General features: G+C 46.6%; 1 protein-coding gene across 1 annotated transcript; it reads left to right on the top strand.

Moving 5' to 3' along the window:
• Positions 1–247: 247 nt before the first annotated feature.
• CNR2 (cannabinoid receptor 2) lies at positions 248–22692 on the top strand. The gene is made up of 2 exons (XM_058553223.1): positions 248–429; positions 21191–22692. Exon 2 carries the CDS (start codon positions 21236–21238, stop codon positions 22316–22318), a length of 1083 nt encoding a protein of 360 aa, XP_058409206.1. The 5' UTR covers positions 248–429; positions 21191–21235; the 3' UTR covers positions 22319–22692.
• The last annotated feature ends 530 nt before the right edge of the window (positions 22693–23222 follow it).

Raw genomic sequence — 23222 nt, 5'->3', positions numbered from 1 at the left:
CTTTTAGGTGATCTGCGTGAGGCTGGTGCTGTGCATTTTCCCCAACTTATCAATGAAGAAACTAAGATTTAGGGAGGTTAAGTGAATTGCTCAAGGTCATAACAGCTAGGCTGGATTAGAATCCAAGTTCCTTGACTCCAGGGCCTATACCCATGCCCTACCCTGGCCAGAGATCTTCGTGGGAAACAGCTCAACTTCAGGAGCAAGAACGTTGTGGCACTGGGGACCCGGTGGGGGAAGTGGTGACAGGGACGGAAGGCCAGATCTCCCCGCGCTCACTCGTCTGTGAGAGAGAACAAAAGCAAGAGAAAGCTGGCTTGGGGACGGCAGTTCGACAGGAGGTCTGACTGGGACGTGGGCCAGGGTTAGACACACGGTCACCAGGACTCCCCTACACCCGGCAGGGCAGAAGCTCAGCCACAGACAACCGTGAGTAGCTTTTTTTATTGTTTTATTTTGGGTTTCTTCCTCATTCCAGAAAACCTGTGTTCTTACCTTACCCCTTCCCTCCAGGGCTGTAGAGGCTGGGTGGGCCTGCCTGGGGCCAGGAGAATGTGTCATGTGAGGACTCCTGAGGTTTTTGAGGACCAGTCACAGGAAGGCTCAGGGCTGGTGCAGTCCCCGCCCTGGGGACAGGACCAAGAATCAGCACTCGGCCGTCATGTCCATGAAGGTCAGGACAGAGGTGGTAACCACCAACACACAGAGAGCCTCCCTGTGCCAGGCACCGCTCTCCGGGCCTTTCATGGTTTGGTTTATTTAATCCTCACAGCTGTCTACAGTAAGTTCTATTATTATTCCCCACTTTACGGACAGGGGCTGAGTGACTTACTCAAAGTCACCCGGGCCTTAAAGGAGAGCGCCTACTTGAACTCAGGCACTCGGGCTCCACAACCCACTCTTTAACCACTAGGCTATCCTGCCTTATAAAGTGCAGGCTTAAATAGCAGCTGGTGGCCTGGAAAGAATCTCAAAAGACGAGGGCTGGAAGAGGCCTTGGAGATCATCTGGTGAGTGCTGGCCTTCATTTTACAGATGGGGAAACTGAGGCACAGAGACACAGCTTGCCCCATTGGGACAGCTCTGCAGAGTAGTGTAGACTAGTCCACACCAGACCCAGGAGGCCAGGGGTCCACTTCTGTGGAGGTCACACACAGTGGAACAGTCGTGTTTTTGAGCGTGCCCTGGGGCCAGTGCCCGGGTGTGCATGCCAGCGCTGCCTCTGGTAACTCTATGGCCTCAGGCAGATCACTCCCACTTTCCCACTCAGCTTCCTCTTCTGAGAAATTTGGGCCCAAGGCCATCGCTCACAGGCTTGTGGGAGGGTTGATGGGATGATGCTGGCACCGGGATGGGTGCCTGCGCTGTGCTCAGCGAATGGCTGTGGTGGAGAGTCTGATGATCACCCCAGCTGCCCTTCTGTGGATGGGAGATGAGGATAAAGGAGGCTGCGGGCTGCTTTCCCTAGAATGCATGGTGTGTAGACACCTCAAGGGCACGGAGACCAGAACCGAGGCAGAGGGGGCGCTGGGGAGAAATTTGGGGAGGCCCTGGGAGGCGGCGCCACAACGACCCTGGCCCCAGGTCTGTAACCACCTTGTGGCTCACCTAGAGGTGGCCCCCTAACCTGCCTTGGGCCCCAGCATCAATTTCTACCAATGAAGTGCGTCCTTTACCCTTTAGCCAGCTAAAGCCAGGTTAAGGCGGGCCAAATTGCAGCCCGGCTAAGCTGAGCACCGCCCTCCAGCGCCAGTCTCTTCTCTTCCCTCCTCATCTTGTTGCACCTATTAATCTTACCACATGCTCTCAGATGTGCACAGAATGTTCTTTTATTCATTTTTATTAAAGCACATTCAATAAGACTCTGAGCCCTCATCCTGCTAGGCTGATCAGAAATGGAATCTCAGTGTGTTGAGCTTCCCTTGCCCCCACCCCCACTTTCCAGCATCGCACGTCGACTCCTAGGGTCACATACAGAGCACAGTGAGGGAGGCCCCTGGCTTTCACGCCCCACTGGCTCCTCCTGTGATGGATGCTCATTGTCCAAAGGAGCTTGATCCCTGAAGTCCAGCCCTGTCCACTTCCCTGGCATGCCTGGAGTCCGGATTCCTTGCCAAGACTCGAATCCACTGTGCCTCGGGTTCAACCTCCAGGGTTGCGCCACCCAGTGACATCCCCCAGAGGTCCCACCATCTCCCCAAGGCACTTCCAGGGAGTAGAGCCCAAGTCCCCAACACTCAAGGGACCCATGACCTTTGGTCTCTTCCCTGTGTGGGGCCATCTCTCCTCTCCCCTTGGCTTTGGATCACAGATGCGGGCTCTTCTCTCTCCACCCACCTGGGACACCACCTCAACATTCTCACTGAGCTCAGGTTCTCACAAAGGACTAAAGGAAGTCACAAAGGAAGAAGAGCTGTCTTCAAATAGCTTCTGCTTTCTACCCCACCTCTGCAAAAAGTCCCTGAGCCAGCAGACACCAAAGGCGCTCTTTAAAGGGAGACAGACAGCCCTTATCTTACAGAGAAGGAAAACTAAGGCTCTAAGGCAATGACGACTCACTCAAGGTCACAGGGCGAGGAATAGGGGAGCCAGTGTGGAGTCCTGCCCTGTGGGCTCAGAAGCCTGTGCTGTCAATCACTGGGTCCTGTGGAAGACCCAAGTCTCCCTCACAAATATCAGGTGACCTTGGGTGAGTCACATCACCTTTCCAAAGCTCAGTTTCTTCAACTCTAAAAATGAAGCTATGATAGTATTATTGACTTGCCTCAAAGGAGTGCTCGTTTATTTTCTTAAGTTCACATTTATTGAGCATTCACTACACACTAGAACTCTGCTAGCACCGTGACCTTACCTCGTTCAATCCTCACAACAGCCTGTGGGAGAAATGCTGTCACCACCCACATTTGAGAGGTGAGAAACCGAAGCTCACACAAACTTAAGACCTTACCCAAGGTCACACAGCTGGTGGTACGTGACAAAGCCAAGGCTCAAACCCATGTCCGCCTGAATCCAGAACCGTGCTCTACTGTGATGAGAATGAAATAGGAGAACTGGTGTGGAAAGTGCCTCGGAAGCGCTAAGGCAACGCAGGCTCACAGACAGTCAGCCTTCTTCCAGCAGAGCTCAGAAAGGATAGAACTGCTCCCTCTTCCCTCCACCTCCTGCGGAGAGAAAGGGTCCACAGAGCATGGGTGTGTCCTGCCCCCACCCCCATGCAGTGAAGACCCCAAATGCCAAGGAAAGAAAATGACAGACAAGATCAGTGGGGTAGATGAGATGGGGAGGAGCCCCCCAGTGTCATTAGAGCCAGGCATGGAAGTGAAGGCTGCTGGGATCCCAGCCAAATGAGGAGCATGCTGGTGAGACCCTGGGGCAGAAGTGACTACATAGGTTGGGGTGGGTGTCCCGTGGGATTTGCTGCTTCTCCTCTCCTCTCCCACCTGCTCCCACCCCTAGAGAGGAGGCCCCCGATCTTCTGCTCACACAGTGAGTCAGAGGCAGCCCCTTCCACCCAACCCCCCACCGCTGTCCTCTCCCTGGGGACTGGTGCCACCAGAGTTCCTCTTTGAGAATCACACCTGCATTCACAGTGTTGCTTCTGTCAGAATTCAATGAGTCCATCCTCTGTGTGTCTCCGTGGATCTGTTTGGGTCCTGGGGAATCTTAGGGAGCTGAAAGCAGGGGATGGGAGCCTCCTGAAAACCAGGGGGGAGCGAGATGCTTCATGGTCCTTCTCTAGTCCTGACATGAGGCCCATCTTAATAATACCCACTTGACAGATGAGGCCACCGAGGCTCAGACACAGCAGATAAATGGCAGAGACAAGAGTCAAGCCCAGGTCTGTCTTCCCACTGCTTTCCATCAGCTTTTCCCAACAGGGAGGGAAATGTTCCAGAAGGTCCATGTTATAAGAAGATCATGGCACATATTTCCATTTTTAAAAAATTAGTGAATAATTATTTTACTATTTAAAAGATATTTTTCTCAGTGTGGGAGCTTCTTAGATAAGTGGAACAATCAAAAGCTGCAGTTAGTGGTGATTAAACACAATGATCTCTTGACTCCTAACCAGGCTCTTTATCCTTTGGCCACTGGGGTAGCTTTGGCTGATATATGGTTTTACATTGGGTTTATTCTTAATCTTATGTTGTTTAATTTATACCCTTAATTAACCAATGATTAAAGACAGGGAGCAAAAGGAACTCCAATGTCGAAAACACAAGGAAATAAGGAGGAGGAAGATGATGACGCCCTTGCAAATTTGCCTCAAGATTCATAAATTGCATTTATCTGATCAAATTCCTTATATAGCTTATCAGGGAACTTCTTGTATTTTATGAAATTTCAAAGACTGCTAAAAAGAGAAAATAATATGTACTCTTTCTTCTCCCGTGTGGGGCATAAGGGTGATCTACACCTGCAAGATATATGCAGAGAGGTGCTTGCAAACAGGGACCTGAGATCTATTTTATCTTGCCATATAACAAACATAAAATTCTTTTAAAAAGATACAAATCAGCTTTTTAAGCATCAAATGCAGGAATTCAGACCCTCAGTTTGTGAAAATGATTTCTGTCCTCTTGTTACATACACTTCAGTCCATTTTAATGTCCATTTGGTCCTCCAATAAAAATTACTTTAAAATTTGTTTAGCAACCACACGTTTTCTTCTGTCATGATTTTAAAGTCAATCAAGTACATATGCCACTTACAAAGTAGGGAAAAGTCAAAATTTTTCATGTATCGTGCATATAATTTAAATCATTTAAAATAAATGTTAGGGAAAAATCTTGAAAGGATGCATTTATTGAAAATAGTACATTTGACTTAAAATCACTTTCTTTTTCATGGACCATAGAAAATTATGAAATGGCTCAAATAATACCCGTTAGGGTTTGTAACATTATGTATTACTATGAACACTTCCTGAGTTAGAAGAGACTGGAGACATTCTAATGCAAAGTCCTCATTCTATTTTATTTTACTGTTCGATAAACATAAGAGCTAATGTTTATTGAGGATTTATTAAGTGCCAGCCAGGCCCAGGGCTATGCATTTCTACGTGCCACTCGACCCATTTACTCCTCACAACAGCCCTGAGTGGAGATACTTTTATTATCCCCATTTTACAGATGAGCACACAGAGGCTCAGAGAGGTGAGGTTATTCGCCCAAAAGACCACAGAGTTAATAAGGGCCAGAACTTACCACTGTGACTCAGGGCTGCCTCCTAAACCTCTGTCTACATATTTCCTTCTTAGTCTCTGTAGATCCTCACCTGTTAATGACATGTCTTCACAGAAGCAGGAGATAGAAATCCAGGTCCCCTTGCAGGTTAGTGGGATGAAAGACTCAGTACTGCTGGGTCTGATTCCAAATCCCAGGCCAGAAATGGTAACATGCTTTCCTCTCCATGGCCCCAGAGACTAAAAACCAAACAGATCCCCAAACGCACATTAATACATTCTATTATAAATGGGTAGGCGGAGTGTGCCCGAGGATCAGCTCCCCGGATGTCTGGCCCATCTCTGGCCTCTCTTCATCTCTCCACGGCCTGAGTGCGCACACCAGATTTAATTTCTCATCGGCCTCTGTCCCACTGTCCCCGTGACCCTCTGGCCACTTTGTCACCACTCACAGATCTTAGTGGCCTGAAGCCCCATGAGTCAGCCTCTTTGCTGGTGCCAGCTTCCTCAATTATAAAATGGGAGTGACACCAGTCCCCTCATTGGCTTGTCGTGTAGAATATAAGAGTTAATGTGTAAAGTGCATAAAATGGTGTCTGCTGCACAGTATACAGTAAGCGCTCATTCATTGTTACTTGCAATTATTGTCATGATCACCAGTGTGTTCCAAGTGCTGAGCCTGCAGTGTCCTCCGCATCACTACCCCACCACTCCCGCCTCTGCTAGGGGAACCAGCCTGAATGGGAACCAGCCTGAACTGTAACGCCCACCCTCACTGCTATAACCCTAGAAACAACCAGAATCAAAGTTAAGGCAGGGACTCCACCCTCTGGGGTCGGCCCAGGAGGAAGAAGTACATGGGTTCCAGGAGGGAAACCGCAGGTAAATCAGAACACCCCCATGAGGTTAACCCTTTCCCACTCTCTGCTGTTTTAGAAAATATTAGAGAAGCCACCGTCAAAAGTCCTCGCCATCATTCAAAGGCCTCTCTGTCCCCTTGGTTATAATGCTTTGCCTTGTGTGAAGTGTTCTTTCCCTACAGAGAGCACTTTATGGGCAAAAGGGGTGACCAACCACTTTCAGGTATAATTTTAACAAGGATCCCCAAATCTACCCACTCCCCAGCGACATGCACACTTCTCAATGGCTGGTGACCAAGCTCTCACCAGTAGCAAGCTGCCTCCAGGGTAAGGGAGAGCTGTACACTGTTATCAGTCATTTACATTTTAATATGACGGAGTTTCCAAGATTTTCTGTAGCAGGTTTTCTTTGAAAGAGGGGTGTAGGCCTTTCAGTTCCTATTATGAAGATGAAGATACAGGGCAGAGAATCAGAGTGACACGTCACAGGGGAGCTCCCTGTAGGGGCAGAACTAAGACACACGTCTTCAGACAGCATGTCAAGGTGCCCATCTTGAGACCCTGAACCCAGGGATCTGGTGAAGCAGGAAACAGGGAACCTCACACTACTTGCAGTTCGTCAGGAGGCCCCCCAGAAAGGATAGAGGTCCCAGGAGAAAGCCACTGCAGCTGGCTGAGCAACCGGGAGCAGGAAGTATGATGATGACGGGCCTGGGCCTGGGTTCAGATTAGACTCTTACTGTTTGTACGACCTTGGGCAAGTCACTTCATCTCCGTGTGCTTCTGTCTCCTCGTCTGTAAAACAGAGACGATGATAATAGTACCACCCTCCCTGGCTTATTGTGAGGCTGAACTGAGATTACACGCAGAGCCCAGTGCTTGCACACGGCAAACCATTGCTGTTAAGGTAGAGTGGCCCCACGATCCCACGCTCGCCCGTATACTGACAGCGGGTCCTCTTGCCACAGATCCTTTGGAGGCACTTTTGAAATGTTAAGCCAGGCATGCCTTTCTCGCTGCTGTATATTCCATCAAGCCGTCTTTTCCCCCATAAATAGATCAGTTGTGTCCGCTTTGAAAATCTTGAAGAAAGTAACCTTCCTTAAGGATTTTCACAAGCGTCGGAGGGAACTCCTTCAGCCAGTGCCTTTGACAAGTATGCGCTGAGCAGCTGCCATGTGCCAGGCAGTGTTCTAGGACCTGAGGCGCAGCGGGGACAAAGTAGACAACGAGGCCCTGCTCTCTGGGAGCTGACACGCTGGTGCCCTGGCAGCTAATGGCGGTGCTGGCTGCCCTGGCGGGAGAAAACGGCCCAAGGAGGAGAGGACGCAAAGGAGAGGCGGGGAAGAGACTATTCCCACAGTGTGAGAAAGACCCCCTGCCCCTCCATCTAGGCGGCCTGTCTTCCAGGGACAAGCTGCGGCACCAGGCGTAGTGTAGCAACCTGGGTTTGAGTTCTGACTCTGCCACCTACAAGCTGTGTGACCTTGGGCAAATCCATCCAGCTGAACCTCATCTATAAGATGATGAAAATAAGACAGTCTACCTGCAAGGGCAGTTTGGAGGATATGGGAGACGACGCAAATAAAAAGCCTCTTGGAGTGCCTGCCACAAAGGAAGCATGAGGAGAAGGTGACACATTCATTTTCTTCGTATTCTTTAACCACAGTGATATATCACAGTAGGTCAAGAGCAGAAGCAGATATGAGAATCCAGCTGCCAGACAATAAGGAGATTTGCCCAAAAAAAATTATTTTCATTAAAGATATGTTATTTCTATTAACATGTAATAGGCTTATTAAATATAATTTTGTCAGTTTTATTTTCTAATACAGTAGATATTGAAAGATGTAACCTACATCAATAAAAGCTCTTCAGAGCCTGGGTAACTTTTAAGATGGTACAGAGGTGTTGAGACCACAGAGTTTGAGAACTGCTGCGCCAGGCTTTCTCACACCACCTCTTTTGCAACCTGACAGCACCCCCACCCCTGCCCTGCATGGTTAATTGCATAACTTCCAAGTTGGAGGGATCCTTTGAGATCTCATCAAAAACCCCCTCCTGGTGCAGATGGACATGCTGAGCAGGGGACTGTTTTTGCCCGAGGTTACCCGGTTGTCACTTCCACCCAAAACGAACCAGACCAGACGCTGGCTGCTTTACCCAGCCTGGTTAATAATGGATCTGGCTGTCAGTTTCCTGTTCTTTTCTCAGTTTCCTGTTCACTCCAAAAATCCTGAATGGAAACAGGATCTTCTCCCTCTGCTCTCCTAACACTGTCCCATCCCTCTCTCCTGCCTGTCACCTCCCTCCTGGACCCCACTCCAGCCCCAGGGCATGACGAAAATGACACCGTCACTCTCATTCATTGCAAACTAGAAAAGAACTTGGGAAAGTGAGGAGGAAGCTAGAATATGTATGCATGTTAGCTGTGAGATAGATGATAGCTAGCTAGATAATCTGCCGTCAGTTGGTTTACTGTGTGCCTGGCACTGTATTAAGCATGACGGTATCTCTGTTAATCCTCCTGCCTCCCCACCACCCATGAGATAAGTACTATTTGTTATTCACGTTTTACAGACGAGAAAACCGAGGAAAAGAAGTGAGTGGCTTTATCTAAGGGCACAAAGCTAATGTCTGAGCCAGGACTGGAACTCAGGCCTGTCTGACTCTAAAGACCAACAGCCTGACTGGCAAACCCTTGGGGGTAAGGAGGTCAAGACTCCACCAGGTTGGTGGGGACAGGACTAAACTCTAGGCCAGTTGATGTTAGCAGTGGAGGCATTACTGAGCAAAATTGGTCAGAAGAGGGAAAAGCCAAAAAGAGAGAGAAAAGAAATGTGATTTGCCTCTGGGACTAAAGACAAAAGATTGCCTGTGTCCATTGTCAGGGCCCCTCATCCTGGGCAAGGTCGTGCATTGGATCCTGTCCCTTTACCAACCTGACTTTGTCATAACACAAGGGTTCAAGGTCTGCCACTTGCTGTGGAATTTGGGGCACGTGACTTACCCTCTCTGAATTTGTTTCCTTGAGAAATGCTGCCTACCTCAGATGTTAGCCCTGAGCCTTTCCCCACTATGCAAACTTCAAGTATGGTATGAATGTGGGCACAATTAGTCCATTCTCTAAAAGAGAAGTTGCTGGAGGATAAGGTAGTTGAAAAGAGGAAGAAGATATTTGAAAAGACGCAACAAAACTGTCCTGTAGGCAGATTTGAGATCAGTCAGTTAATATACCAAGTGTTTGGAGGATGTAAAGAATGTAAAGCAAGAGGATGGGACCCTGAGTCTTCAGAGGAATGAACAAGAGCACAGGTTCCCAATGCCCCCAGCAAGGTTCGTCATATCTCCGGGCTCCAATTTCCTCACCTATAATATATGGAAAATAATAATAATACCAGCCTGCAGGGTTGTTTAGAGGTTTAAATGAGATAATGTGTAGAGAGTGGTAGTGCAGTGCCACACACTCACCATCATTATCCTCCAAACTTCTTTTCAAATGGCAGTACTGGGGCGAGAGAGAGTAAGTGACTTCTCCATAGAACTAACTGGTGCCAGAGCCAGGCTCAAACCCTGAGTATTTGACTCCTAACTGGGGGCCCTTTTCTTTCTGCCACATCACACACATTCTCTTTAGTTCAATCAAGCAACCAAGCTACTCCTCAGTTGTTTTAAATAATTGTTTAATTTCCATGTCAAGAAGGCAGCTATTAGTTTCCCCTGTCACAGAGAAGAAACTAAGGCTCAGAGAGTTTGACTAACTTGCCCCAAAGTCTCACAGCCCACCCATGGCAGAGCTGGGATTTGAACCCAGCAATGTTTCATTCCAAAGCCTTGACACTTAACCTTTGCTACAGTGGAAAGAGGCCTCAGGCACCATTTAGCTCAATTCCTCCTGGGAGGGAGGCTGGAGATGATACAGACAGATGAGGAAGGAAGGTCCAGGGAGAATGAGTGTCCAGAGAGCAGGTGGTGACCCCTCAGACCCCCGGGTGGGGGTGATGAATGGTGATGAGTGGACAGTCGACTTGGGATGGAATCCTGCAGCCCCAGAGGACAGACTCAGGGGTCCTGGGTTTCCTTGACAAGCAGTAGACGTTTGAGGAAGAAATTATAGAGGAGACCTTAATGATGATCCTTTGCCCCAGTTCTGTAAATTATGAATTCTGTCCTAAAGGGACAGGAGGTGGCCTGTGTTATGAATTAGGGCAGTTGAAATAACAGCAAAGCGTTAGAAACCACTAACAGGAGCAATAAATGAATCAGGAACCAACCTTGAATGACCTGGACCTGCTGGCCTGCATTGCGTTTAGCTCTGAGCTTCCTGGCAGCTGAGGGGAAAAGAAACAAAAGTCTGTCTGAAGAAGCCTGCTTTTCTCCTAATAGACATTTGTTTCTTCATTCATTCATCCATTCAAAATAAGTCGATTTTTAAATATTTAAGTGCCTACTTTGTGCCAGGCCCTGTGCTCAAGTGCTGGACATCTCAGGAGAAATGTAGTAAAGAAATCGGTGTGGGAAGCAACCCCTTCACCAGCCCTTTGCATCTCTCCCCAGGACAGTTTTTATATTTTGCCTCGCATCAATAAACTTCTCCTGCGACTTATATCACCGGAGAGATTTTAAGTTACTTCCCCCACGTCCTGTCCCACCTCCCCTGCCAAATCCATTTTAAGAATGACTATCCTGGGGCCGGCCCCGTGGCTTAGCAGTTAAGTGTGCGCGCTCCACCACTGGCAGCCCAGGTTCGGATCCCGGGCGTGCACCGACACACCGCTTCTCCCGCCATGCTGAGGCCGAGTCCCACATACAGCAACTAAAAGGATGTGCAACTATGACATGTAACTATCTACTGGGGCTTTGGGGAAAAAAAGGAGGAGGATTGGCAATAGATGTTAGCTCAGAGCCGGTCTTCCTCAGCAAAAAGAGGAGGATTAGCATGGATGTTAGCTCAGGGCTGATCTTCCTCGGAAAAAAAAAAAAAAAAAGAATGACTATCCTGGTGGTCTGTTTACAAGGTCAGCTGCCAATGTTCTAGTTCACTTTCTGTTTAGACCTGCTGCTTGAGGTTCCCGCCTTTTTCTGAAAGTCTGGTTCCCTGGGTAAGAGTACTATGGTGAGAAGCTCATGGTGAAGCTTAGGGTGAATGAGGACTGGGACCCATGGGCAATGTCTGCCAGGGTTTGGGAATGGGGAGTGGTGGCTCAAGGGCCATCTAACTGCTCGCTATCTGGGCTGAGTTCCACGTCCATATGGGCTGCTTAGCTTAGCTCAGCCTCCTCATGAAAAGATCTCCAAGAATCTACCCTGGGCTTTTTTTGGAGTGAGAGGGAGTAGAACACAAAGATGTCTCCACTCCCTGACCCAGATTCTACTCTCAAGATTAGAAGCTCACAGTGTAGGAAGCAAGATGAGAAATGGACACAGATAATAGAAGCTAGATGGTGATCCATGCAGTAGACTCAATGAGTTTCTCCACCTGGCGGGGTAAGAGGAAACCAGAGAACATTTCCTGGAGGAGGTGGCTTTTGATATAGGTCCTGAAAAAAATAGATAAGATTTGAGCAAAGGAACATAGCTGACAGCCCAAAAATCCAAAACTTCCTTGCAACTGCAATCAAATGCTACCAAGCACGGAGGGGGACTAGGAGAAGAAATGTGGAAGGAAGGCCCCATGACACGCTTCCCATGGCTGGACATGGCGCCAAGAGCCCTGCCTTCTGAGAAGCAGATCAAGAGGGTCACCTTTGTCTGTTACTGATGGATCATTCCTGCAGGTCAAACGGGTTTTTAAAAATGTGATGGTTTGGCCTTCATGGTGGAAATTGTCAGCTGAGAATGGGTGGAGATATTTCTATCTGCCTCGGCAATCAGATGAAGTTCAGACAAGGCTCGAGCACAGAATCCTGCAAGAATCCTATAAACTAACTCTGTGGAGTATTTCCTGCCTTCCGTGAGACCCGTACTGTGAGCCAGGCACAGTGCCATGAATTTAGTAAACGTCTATCACTTAATCTGCACAACGATGTGATGAGGGTAGGATTTCTCCCAGTTTAGATGAATGAAACAGAGGCTCAGAGAGGTGAAGTAACTCGCCCAAGGTCAGACAGTCCATAAGGTACAGAGCTGGATTTGAATCCAGGGAGGTCTGGCTGCAAAGCCTGTGACATTGGGATCCGACACGGCGAGTATACCGGAGGAAACCTAAGAAATCACCCAGTCAATCCACCTACTTTAAAGATAAGAAAAGGAAGACCCAGAGAGGAGAAGAGACCTGCCCACAGTCACTCAGTAGCAGAACAGGGGCTGGATCCCAGGCCTCCCCACTCCCCATTGGAGATCAAAATGATGGCTCTTGGCCTCCAATCTCAGGTTCTCACTGCGGGTGTGGTCGCCACAGCAAAGGGTCATGCTCCTTTTCACCTGACATGCGGTCCCCGGTGCCTTCAGTCTTTAAACACAGCAGGAACGGTGGGGCCACCTGTGACCATGGCATCCTTTCACTTCACACTTTCACTTCGGGTCAGAAAAAACCCCAGGCCCACGTTTTCCTGAGCAGTGTCCCCGGCCCTCACGGTTCCCTTCCCAGACACTCAGCACGAGTCAGGGCTCCAGGCTGCAGGCCCCGGACAGCCACTGCAGCGTGGACGTGCTCTCTGGGGAAAGAGGGTCAGGTCGTTTTGGGCTTTGGCATTTTTCTTAGGTGGGGAGAGCACTTGTTGGTTCTCTTTTAATCTTAGATTCATACAGCGTCAGGTCATAACATGTTTCTGCATTCTTCAGTAGTTCTTAATATTTGGGACTCCACTGACACTGATAAAAATATGAACCCTTTCCCCTAGCAACGCACAGACATAAAGTCTTACACGCACTTGGAAAAGATTGATACCCCGTCACAACCTATCCATGGACCCAGTTAAAAAGCCATGGTGGCGCTCATCAACAGATTTGGTTTTCCCAAGAACGGGACAGATATTGTCACTGTCATTTCACACATGAGAAAAGGGGCTCAGAAAGTTGAAGGGACTTGCCCAAAGTCACATGACAAGCGATGGCAGATGTGGAACTGGACACCCGTGCCGCACAGCAAACACTGAGTCTCTCTCTGTGCTGGGCATTCGGACAAGTCTTTGCCTGAAGTCAGACCCTATGACTCCAAGAGGGATTTCTACCCACCCAGAGGGAAGGCAGACAGGGAGCTGGGTTTCCTGTTGCTCTGTGCATCCTGTTGTCGTTGGATGTTGTCTTGTGAGGACCTCCATCCAAATGCCTGCATTTCCTGCTCTTACTTAATTTGGACAATAACCACAAGTTGGTGGCCATGCCAGGCCTGGGTGAAGCACAAATGCTGGCCGCCATCACCCCTGGCATCCCTCTTCTAGGCTGGACTCTGCATGGGGTAAGCCATTCTCTAATGGGAAGGGACGGTTTTCTAAGGGAAATATGGGAAAAGAGTGTGTGTGTGTGTGTGGAGTGGGCAGCAGGGAGGAAGCTTCCAGAAGCGGCAGGGTGGGGATGTGGGAGCTGAGAAAGACTTGCACTGTCACTCATTCATGACCAGGCTGACAACTCGGCTGGCACCATTTCCTGTCTCAGCTCAGGTGTGACCTCGGCAGTATTCAGCAAAGGGTGTCTGTCTCAAGAAAACACTGCTTTTCAGCTTCTCTAGGGAGGGTCATCTCGATGCTTACAGCACAAGAGTTTTGTCTTGTGATCTGGGGGATGTGAAATCTAGTTCCAGCTCTGCTGCTGATTCGTTGGGTGACATTAGGAAATTACATCCCCACCCTTAGATTGGTTTCTCAATGGTAAAGTGATGGAGTTGGGTTAGATGAGAGGTTTTCAATCTGTTCCTCGGAGCCTGAGGGCTCCACAGAGGAACCTGGGCTGCCCTGAAGAGAGGACATAGGTGACATGGACTCAGATTTTACCTGATTTATGAATAGGGGTTCCATCGATTGTAAAAACCATTCTGCTCTCTTAGAAATTTAAAAGACACTGGATTATAATAAGGGCTGCCATTTATTGAGCTCTTATCATGTGCCAGACATACTATTCTTTTTTTTTTTTTTGCTGAGGAAGATTGTCACTGAGCTAACATCTGTGCCAATCTGCCTCTATTTTGTATGTGGGACACTGCCACAGCATGGCTTGATGCGTGGTGTGTGGGTCCACGCCTGGGATCCGAACCTGCAAACCACAGGCCACCAAAGCAGAGCATGTGAACCTAACCATTAGGCCACGAAGCCAGCCCCGGGGCATATTATTCTTAACAACCTCATGGAGAAGGTGAATTTTCCCCATTTGAAGATGCTCCTAATAATAATAATAATAATAATAACAATTAGCACTTCCAGGTATTATATTAATTTACTTAAATCCTCACCAAAACCCATTTTACAGATGAGAAATAAGAAAACCGAGGCATTAGGTAGCTTGAACAAGGCCACCGACTGGGATTTGAACCTACACAATGTGCTCCCCTCCCCCTCACACTCTTACTTGGGGTCCACTCCACTCCATTTGAGACAGCCCCCTTCCATCCAGATGGGTTTCGTTCATTCAGTAGTTTTTGAGCACCTACTAGGTAGCAGGCATTGTGCAAAACACTGAAGACCCACAAATAATGAAGGCTCAGTCCCTGCCTTGACAAGTTGTGTGGGCTCCGCCAAGTGGTTTAACACCTCTGAGCCTCCATTATCTGTGAAATAATGATAACCATAATTCTTATACCAGAGTTGTGTGGATTACCTTAGATTGTGGCTGTGAAAAATATTTTGTGGAATTTAAATTCCATACAAATGCTGGTTAGTGCAGTCATTAGCCCTGTTGGAGAAAAGACTAACGCAGAACCGGTTCCAACATGTGCACAGGAAGGCTGGGAGCTTTGTGTGTGACCGGGGTATGGGGGAAGGGTTCACTGGGTGAAAGATGAATCCAGAAGGAAGATGAAGAAAGAAAGTGAGCCAGAGAAAGAAGCCCTGGGGCAAAGGTGTGGGAAAAGGTGCAAGAAAGCAGAACTATTTGGGAAACGGTGAGGCACCCAGCTGAGCCAGACTGGGGCTGCCTGCGGGGGCTGCTGAGGGATATGTCCTGACCTGGCTGTCAACAGGCAGCACAGTGCGCTGGGGTGAGCTGGCGCTGTCCCACAGAGATATAACACGAGCCACATGTTGTTTAAAATTTTCTAGTAATCACATTTAACAAAACTGAAAGAAATAGGAGAAATAAGTGTTTATTTAGCCCAATATATCCAAAATATTACCATTTCAACTTGTAATCAATATAAAAAATTATTAATAAGATAGTTTATATTCTCTTTTCCATTCTATCTTTGAAATCTGATATGTATTTTATACTTACGGCACATCTCCATTCAGACTAGCCACACTCACAGAGCAGGTGTAGACAGAGCTGGAGTTGAATCCCAGTTCCCATACTTAAATGGCTAGGTCATCTTGGGCCAGTTCCAAATTAAGAATAGCTACCCCCAGTGTCAAGCTCTCTTCTAAATGTATTTTGCATATTAATTCACTTAATCCTCATAACATGAATTATCTAGAAAGTAAATTATCCCCATTTTACAGATAAAGAAACTGAGTCCAGGGAGCCCAGAGAGCTTATCATTCCCAAGCCTTCTTCCTCTATAACATGAACATAAGCACGCCTATCCTGGAGGTCATTGTGGGGCAAGATTTGAAAATGCTGTGAAAGCATCTTACCCAGACACACCAAGAAGCCACTGCTCAGGAAGCCACAGACCTCTCTTGCCCCAGCTCACACTCCCTGTGAACCTCCAGCAGGGCCAGAAGTAGGGTAAGGAGAGTGAGGCACTCACCGTGGGTGCAAAATTTAAATGGGTACCAAGAAATTACAGTAAATTCTGTTTTGAGTGTAAATAAAATATTTAAACTTTATAAAATAATGTTGTGAATTTTAATATACCTGGTTTTCAATTTTTCAATAGTAACTACTTTAGTGTTTTAATGTTTAACGTTTTGAAAAAGGAATAGCCACTAAAGAACACATGGAAATGTGTACATAGAGACATACGTTCTCCTTTTGCCTCCAGCAAGGCCCTGCTTTCTAACCTAGTCCAGAGGAAAATGCTGCCCTCTCTCCTGCTTCTCAAGATGCCACCGCCTCCAAGTTCTCCTCTCTTTAGCTGCTTCATAAATCCTCTAAATTCTCCTCAGGGATTAGACTTTGGGCTCAACATTGTGTTTTTAAGATTTATCCTTGATGATACATATAGCTCTAGTTTATTTTTACTGCTTTATTATTTCTTTGTATGGATGTTCTATAATTTATTTCTCCATTTTCTAGCTGATGGACTTTTTTTTTTTTTTTTTTTTGCTATTTCAAAAATGCTGAAACGAACATCCTTGTGCATGTCCCCTCGGGCACATGTGTAAGAGCTCCTCGGGAGCACGTTGCCAGCGGTGGAGCTGGAGCGTCCAAGGGCGGTGGCACATCTTCATCTTCACTAGATGTTGCCAGATTGCTCTCCAAAGTGTTTGTCGTGGTGCTGAAAGTTCCCGTCACTCCACACCTTTTCCAACACTCGTGGGGGTTTTTTTGCCAATCTGATGGGAGCGCAACCTGCATTTCTGTGGATGCTGTTGAGGTTCAACATCTTTTCAAAGGATGATTGACCATTTCTCTTTCCTGCCTGATATTTTTCTTATTTGTGGGTTCTCTCCTTTCTTCTTTTTTTTTTTATTTTTATTTTTATTTATTTTCCCCCAAAGCCCCAGTAGATAGTTGTACGTCGTAGTTGCACATCCTTCTAGTTGCTGTATGTGGGACGCGGCCTCAGCATGGCCGGAAAAGCCGTGCGTCGGTGCGCGCCCGGGATCCGAACCTGGGCCACAAGCAGCAGGGTGCGGGCACTTAACCGCTAAGCCACGAGGCCAGCCCTCTCCTTTCTTCTTAAGTAATCTTGCCTGAGGTTTGTCTGTTGCATTATCTTTTCAGAGAACTAGCTTCCGTGTGTGTCAGTTCTTTCTCTTCCCTATTGCTTCCCTGTGTTGTTAGTTTCTGCTCTTATTACTTCTGTGTTCTGCCTTCTTTGTGTTTCTGCTGCTGTTCCTTTTCTCGTTTCATGAGTTGGATGTTTAGTTCATTAGTCTTTTTTCTTTTCTAATATGAGCACATAGGGCTATAAATTTGCAGTCCGGGACCACTCATCTGCATACCACAAATTTTAATATGTTACAATTTTAAGTATTTTCTAATTTCCTTCATGATTTTTTGACCCAAGAATTATTCAGAAGTGTGCTTTTAAAGTTTCATACCTATGAAGTTTGCTAGTTATTGTTTTTAAGTTCTTGATTTCTAAATAAATTTCACTGTGGTCAGAGGATGTGGTTTGTACATTACAGATTATTTTAAATTACATTTACTTTTCACCTAAGACTTAGCCAATTTTGGTAAATGTCCACATTTGTTTGAAAATAATATATATTCTCCAGTGCTGAGTTCCATATATGACTATTAGATTAAGCTGGTTAATTGCATGTTCAAATCTTATACATCCTATTTATTAGTATTTTGTCTGCTTAATCTATCAATTTCTGAGAAAGGAATGTTAAAATCACTCACTATTCAATTTCACTTCAATTCCACAAATACTTATTGAGTACCTATTATGTACCCGATACTATTCTAAGCCCTTATATCAGTGAACAAAACAGTCAGTTCCTGGGCCTCATGGAGTTTAAATTCTAGTGGAACAAACAGACAATAAACAATAAAACATAATAAATAGGTAAGTTACATAGGGTAAATTATATGTTAGAAGGTGATAAGTGATGCGGAAAAAAAAAAATTAAGGAGAGTGAGGGGGGACCAGAAGAGCTGGAGGGTGGGGTGAGTTACAGTAGTAAATAGGGCAGAAGGGGAGCTGTCATTGAAAAGGTAGAATTTGAGCCAAGACTTGAAAAAGGTGAGAGGCTGAGCCAAGTATATAACGAGGGAAAGAGTATTCAGGCAGAGGGAACAGCCAGTGCAAAGGCCCTGCAGCAGGAGGGAGAACCCATCAGGAAGTCAGCGTGGCTAAAGCTGCCTGACCAAAGGGAGCATGGTAGTAGGGAGGTCAGAGAATTAAGGGGGCCAGAACACATACAGCCTTCTAGGCCATTGTTAAGTACTTTGGCTTTTATGCTGAGTGGAATGGGGGCTGTGTGGGGTTTGGGACAGAGGAATGGCATGATCTGACATATTTTAAAAGTGTCACCCTGGCTTTTGTGTTGAAATTAGACTAAAGCTGAGCCTTGTTAAAAAGCCGGGAGCCCAGTTAGGAAGCTAGTGCAGTATACCAGATTAGAGATGATGGCTGATTTTTAAAAGCCTAAATTAGAGCTAGCCCTGATGGCCTAGATGTTAAAGTTCGACGCTCACTTCTTCGGTGGCCCCGGGCATTCCCCAGTCATGGAACCACACCACCTGTCTGTCAGTAGCCATGCTGTGGTGGCGGCTCACACAGAAGAACTAGAATGACTTACGACTAAGATAAACAACCATGCACTGGGGCTTTAGAGAAGGGGGGAAAAAGGCCTAATTAGATCAACACCTTTACTCACTTCCTAAATAAAGCTTCAACTCAATTCATGTCTCTCAGCTTGTGTTACTGTCATTTACAATTTAACTTCCACTTTCTTTCTATACCTTCCAAATTAGTCATTATCATTATTATTATTATTGCTTTATACAGGCTTTTTGAAATTTACTCATACATTATTAACTTATTTGTTCACAATTCCTTCTTGCCTTTCTGTTCTTCCCTCTGTGTAGAATTTCCTTCTTCTGATGGCGTATCCTTTAGATGTTCCTTCAGTGAAGGTCTGTTAGTGGACAATTCTATTTGTATTTCTTTTTATTTTGAGTGATAGTTTAGCTTTCTTTCCTCTATCTTATGGCTACTATTGTTGCTATTGAGAGATCTGCTTTTAAATTCAGTTATGATTCCTTTGCAGATACTGTGTCTTTTCTCTCTGATTGCTTTTAATTTTTTCTCTGTCTTCAGCATTCTGGAGTTTTATTATGATATATGTGGATGTAGAATTAGTTTGTTTTTAAAATTCTGCTTGGAGTTCACTGTGATTTCTGAATCTGAGGAGTCAAGTCCAGGAGAATTCTGGACAGTTCTTCACTGTCACCTCTTTGAATATCACCTCCCCAATGCCATCTACCAATTCTATTCTTTCCTTCTAAAACTCCAACTAGATATATTTTAAACCTTTTCATTCAACGCTTTATGTCTCTTAACCTCTCTTTCATATTTCCCATCTCTTTATCTCCTTGCACTACATTTTGAGAAAGTTCTTCAGATCTACCTTCTAGATCAATGCTTTTCAACTAGTCTATTCTGCTCTTTAGCCTACCCTTAAGGGTTTCTTTTTTCAATGACTTTATTTTTCACTTCCAGAAATTGTACTTGATTCTTTTTCAAATCTGCCTAGTCTCTCATTATATACTCATGTTTTCGATTCCTTGTTGTTTAATCATATTAAACATATTTCATAACATATACCCAAGAATTATATGAAGTTCTTGAAAGTCTAATTCTACTGTCTGACATTTCTGCTAACTCTGGTTCATATTTCCTTAAGAATTTTGTAATTTTGCATTGTGAGCTCAAATTCTATGGGCCTTTATATGTGGGAATCTTGTGTGACCTGGAGAGAAAGTATATCTGTAACTGAGCAAGGACTTACTGCAACCTTGAAGACAATCAATTGCAAGACGAGTCTGTGGTTGAGAAAGGGCTTTATTTGATTAGCCAGCAAAATCAGAAGATGGTGGACTCATGTCCCAAAGACCATCTTAAACAAGCACAAATTTTAAGCAGTTATAGGAGGCCAGCCCCGTGGCGTAGCAGTTAAGTGTGTGCACTCTGCTGCTGGAGGCCCAGGTTTGGATCCCGGGCGCACACCGACGCACCACTTGTCAGGCCATGCTGTGGTGGCGTCCCACATAAAGTGGAGGAAGATGGGCACGGATGTTAGCTCCGGGCCGGTCTTCCTCAGCAAAAAGAGGAGGATTGGCATGGATGTTAGCTCAGGGCTGATCTTCCTCACAAAAAAAATAAAGTTAATTAATTAATTAATTAATTTTTTAAAAAGCAGTTATATAGGACTAGTGGGCTATGAAGGAGGGACTCAGGACAGTTGACCATCTGACCTTGGCGACTGGAGGCACCACACCAGCTGTTTCAGTTGTCATTGATGATGGATGCCAGCATAGATGTTCTTCTCTGAGGAAGTCGTCATGTTCCTAAGAAACTCAAAAGAACGAAGTTATCATCTATCACCACAGGGAGGTACATGTGTCAGCCAGGATTATAAAATCCACAGAGTGTGCATATTTTCCCAGAGGGTAGCTATTTATCACCTAGGCTACATGTAAGTTAAAACACACACAGGGTGAGTTGGTGAGAGGTTATTCTAAGTTACAATATGGCTTCTCTCGTGTCAACTTTGCTTTAGGCCTATATCATATCCCTCTAGAGAAATTTCAAGTTTGCTTTCTAATAATCTCTAATAATATCCCATACCATATTTAGGTGCCCTGGTTTTTTTCCCCTCAATATTTGGGAAATATTTATACTAAAAAATGATTCATTATCTGACATTCAAATTTAGCTGGACTCCTACATTTTATCTGGCAGCCCTGCCAGTGTGAAGCCCAAGTCTTATCTCCCACGCCAAAATAGTTGTTAAAACTTTAGCATCTTACTTACCAAAACTGGGAAACAAAACACCAAGGCAAAAAACCCCTCCACCTTATCACTCTGGGTTCCATTTTTTCACGGTTTTGATTTCCTCTTGGTTCTCCCTTGGAGATTTCCCTTACTGTCAAAGGGAAGTGTTCGGATTAGCCTTTTTGAAAACAAAAGGCCAAAAAGCTCGCAGGCCACTTCTGCTTCTTGAATTCCCACATGCTTCTCCTAAGGCAACTGGTACAGACCTAGCACTTCACTAGAATAGAGAAAGGGCAAAATATAGAGGAACAAAATATAAATTGCTATTTCAACATACGATCCATCTGCACAGGTAAAGGGTCTGGCTGCATTCAGTGATTATGTGAGGTCATTATTGCCCTGATTGAAAAAGACTCATTTCTTCTTCTCGTTGCACTACAGCAAAGGCTTCTTGGCAAGGCCAGCAGAAGCAGAGGGACCCATCCCATGGAGAGATGCTGGGTGATGGAGGCCGCCAATGCCTCCAAGGATGGCTTGGATTTCAACCCCATGAAGGATTACATGATCCTGAGCAGTTCCCAAAAGATAGCTATCGCAGTGCTATGCACCCCTCTGGGCCTGCTAAGCGCCTTGGAGAACCTGGCTGTGCTCTACCTGATCCTGTCCTCCCACCGGCTCCGCAGGAAGCCCTCATACCTGTTCATTGGCAGCTTGGCTGGGGCTGACTTCCTGGCCAGTGTGGTCTTTGCCTGCAACTTTGTAAATTTCCATGTCTTCCATGGCGTGGATTCCAAGGCTGTCTTCCTGCTGAAGATTGGTAGTGTGACCATGACCTTCACAGCCTCTGTAGGCAGCCTGCTGCTGACTGCCATTGACCGCTACCTCTGTCTGCGCTACCCACCTACGTACAAAGCCCTACTCACCCGTGGGAGGGCTCTGCTGACCCTGAGCATCATGTGGGTCATCTCAGCATTGGTCTCCTACCTGCCTCTCATGGGATGGACTTGCTGTCCCAGTCCCTGCTCTGAGCTTTTCCCCTTGATCCCCAATGACTATCTGCTGGGCTGGCTCCTATTCATTGCTGTCCTCTTCTCTGGCATCATCTACACCTATGGGCATGTCCTCTGGAAGGCCCATCAGCATGTAGCCAGCTTGGCTGAGCACCAGGACAGGCACGTGCCAGGAATGGCCCGGATGAGGCTGGATGTGAGGTTGGCCAAGACCCTGGGGGTGGTGCTGGCTGTGCTCTTCATATGCTGGTTCCCAGTACTGGCCCTCATGGTCTACAGCCTGGCCACCACTCTTGACGACCAGGTCAAGAAGGTCTTTGCCTTCTTCTCCTTGCTCTGCCTTGTCAACTCCATGGTCAACCCCATCATCTATGCCCTGCGGAGTGCAGAGATCCGCTCCTCTGCCCACCACCGCCTGGCCCGCTGGAAGAAGTGCCTGAGGGGCCTTGGGTCTGAAGGAAAAGAAGAGGTCCCAAGGTCCTCAGTCACTGAGACAGAGGCTGATGTGAAAATCACCCAGTGGCCAGATTCCAGAGGTCTATACTGCTCTGACTGCTGATAAGGCCTCGTTCGCAGTTTTAAACAAGCCAAGTCAGAATCATTTCACTCCCTGGAGAAGAAAGCGTGGTCTTGACCCTCTCATCTTACTTGAACCTAGGGCCTGGGCACTGACCCCTTTTTGCTGATGATTGTTGGCATTGACCCCTGGAGGGTAGCCTGGCCATGCCTATCTGCACACAGTCTGTTGGACAGGCAAGGTGGGCAGGAGGCAAGAGGCCTGGTCCAGGCTCAGTGCTAGTCAGATCAGGACAACCTTCCTGACAAGATGCTTAGTGCCTGCATCCTCTAGAGACCACAGAAGCCAGAAGGAGCCTTCAGTCTCAGCCATACGGGACAGGGAGGAAATCTGAATGAGAAGAAGAATGGATTATTCTCCTGGGATCTCAGGGTATCACATAGGATGGACGGCCAGCCTCTATTCCTGCTTAATCGTTGGGGCCTCCTTGGTTCTGGAGCTATGAAAGTCCCCACCTTCAGGTCACCCTTTCCCATTGAGGACCAAGAACTGTGACATGATGAGGATCAAGGATGTTGATCCATCTCTTTCAGAGGTAACTGACAAGCATCCAGTTCAGAGCATCTTGTTATTAGGGCAATGGCCCTCCCTGGCACCCTGATAATCCCCACTTACAGCCACTGTGACCTCTTAAGTCCCTGGGGAGTACAGAGGAGGCTGAGATTGCTTGAGACACAGAATCTTCAGAGAATTTTATTGACCCTGCTAAGTTCTATTTGGTGGTACCACCGGAAGCAGGCAGCATCCAGTCTAACCCAACGCCAAGAAAAAGGAAGACATTCACAAAGATTTTATAAATCCCCAAATTGTTCCCAGTCATCTCTCAATTCAACCCCTTTGTCTCCTCCACACCCCTATAATGAATAATCAACAGAGTAAGTGAGAG

The sequence above is a fragment of the Diceros bicornis genome, chromosome 13 (assembly GCF_020826845.1).
Source record: "Diceros bicornis minor isolate mBicDic1 chromosome 13, mDicBic1.mat.cur, whole genome shotgun sequence".
NCBI lineage: Eukaryota > Metazoa > Chordata > Mammalia > Perissodactyla > Rhinocerotidae > Diceros > Diceros bicornis.
Note: the sequence above shows the minus strand (reverse complement) of the source record. Positions and strands in the feature narration are given on the sequence as shown.

Bases quoted from the DNA above. Each gene is read 5' to 3' on its own strand.
- CNR2 (XM_058553223.1), top strand. From the start codon at position 21,236: ATGGAGAGATGCTGGGTGATGGAGGCCGCCAATGCCTCCAAGGATGGC.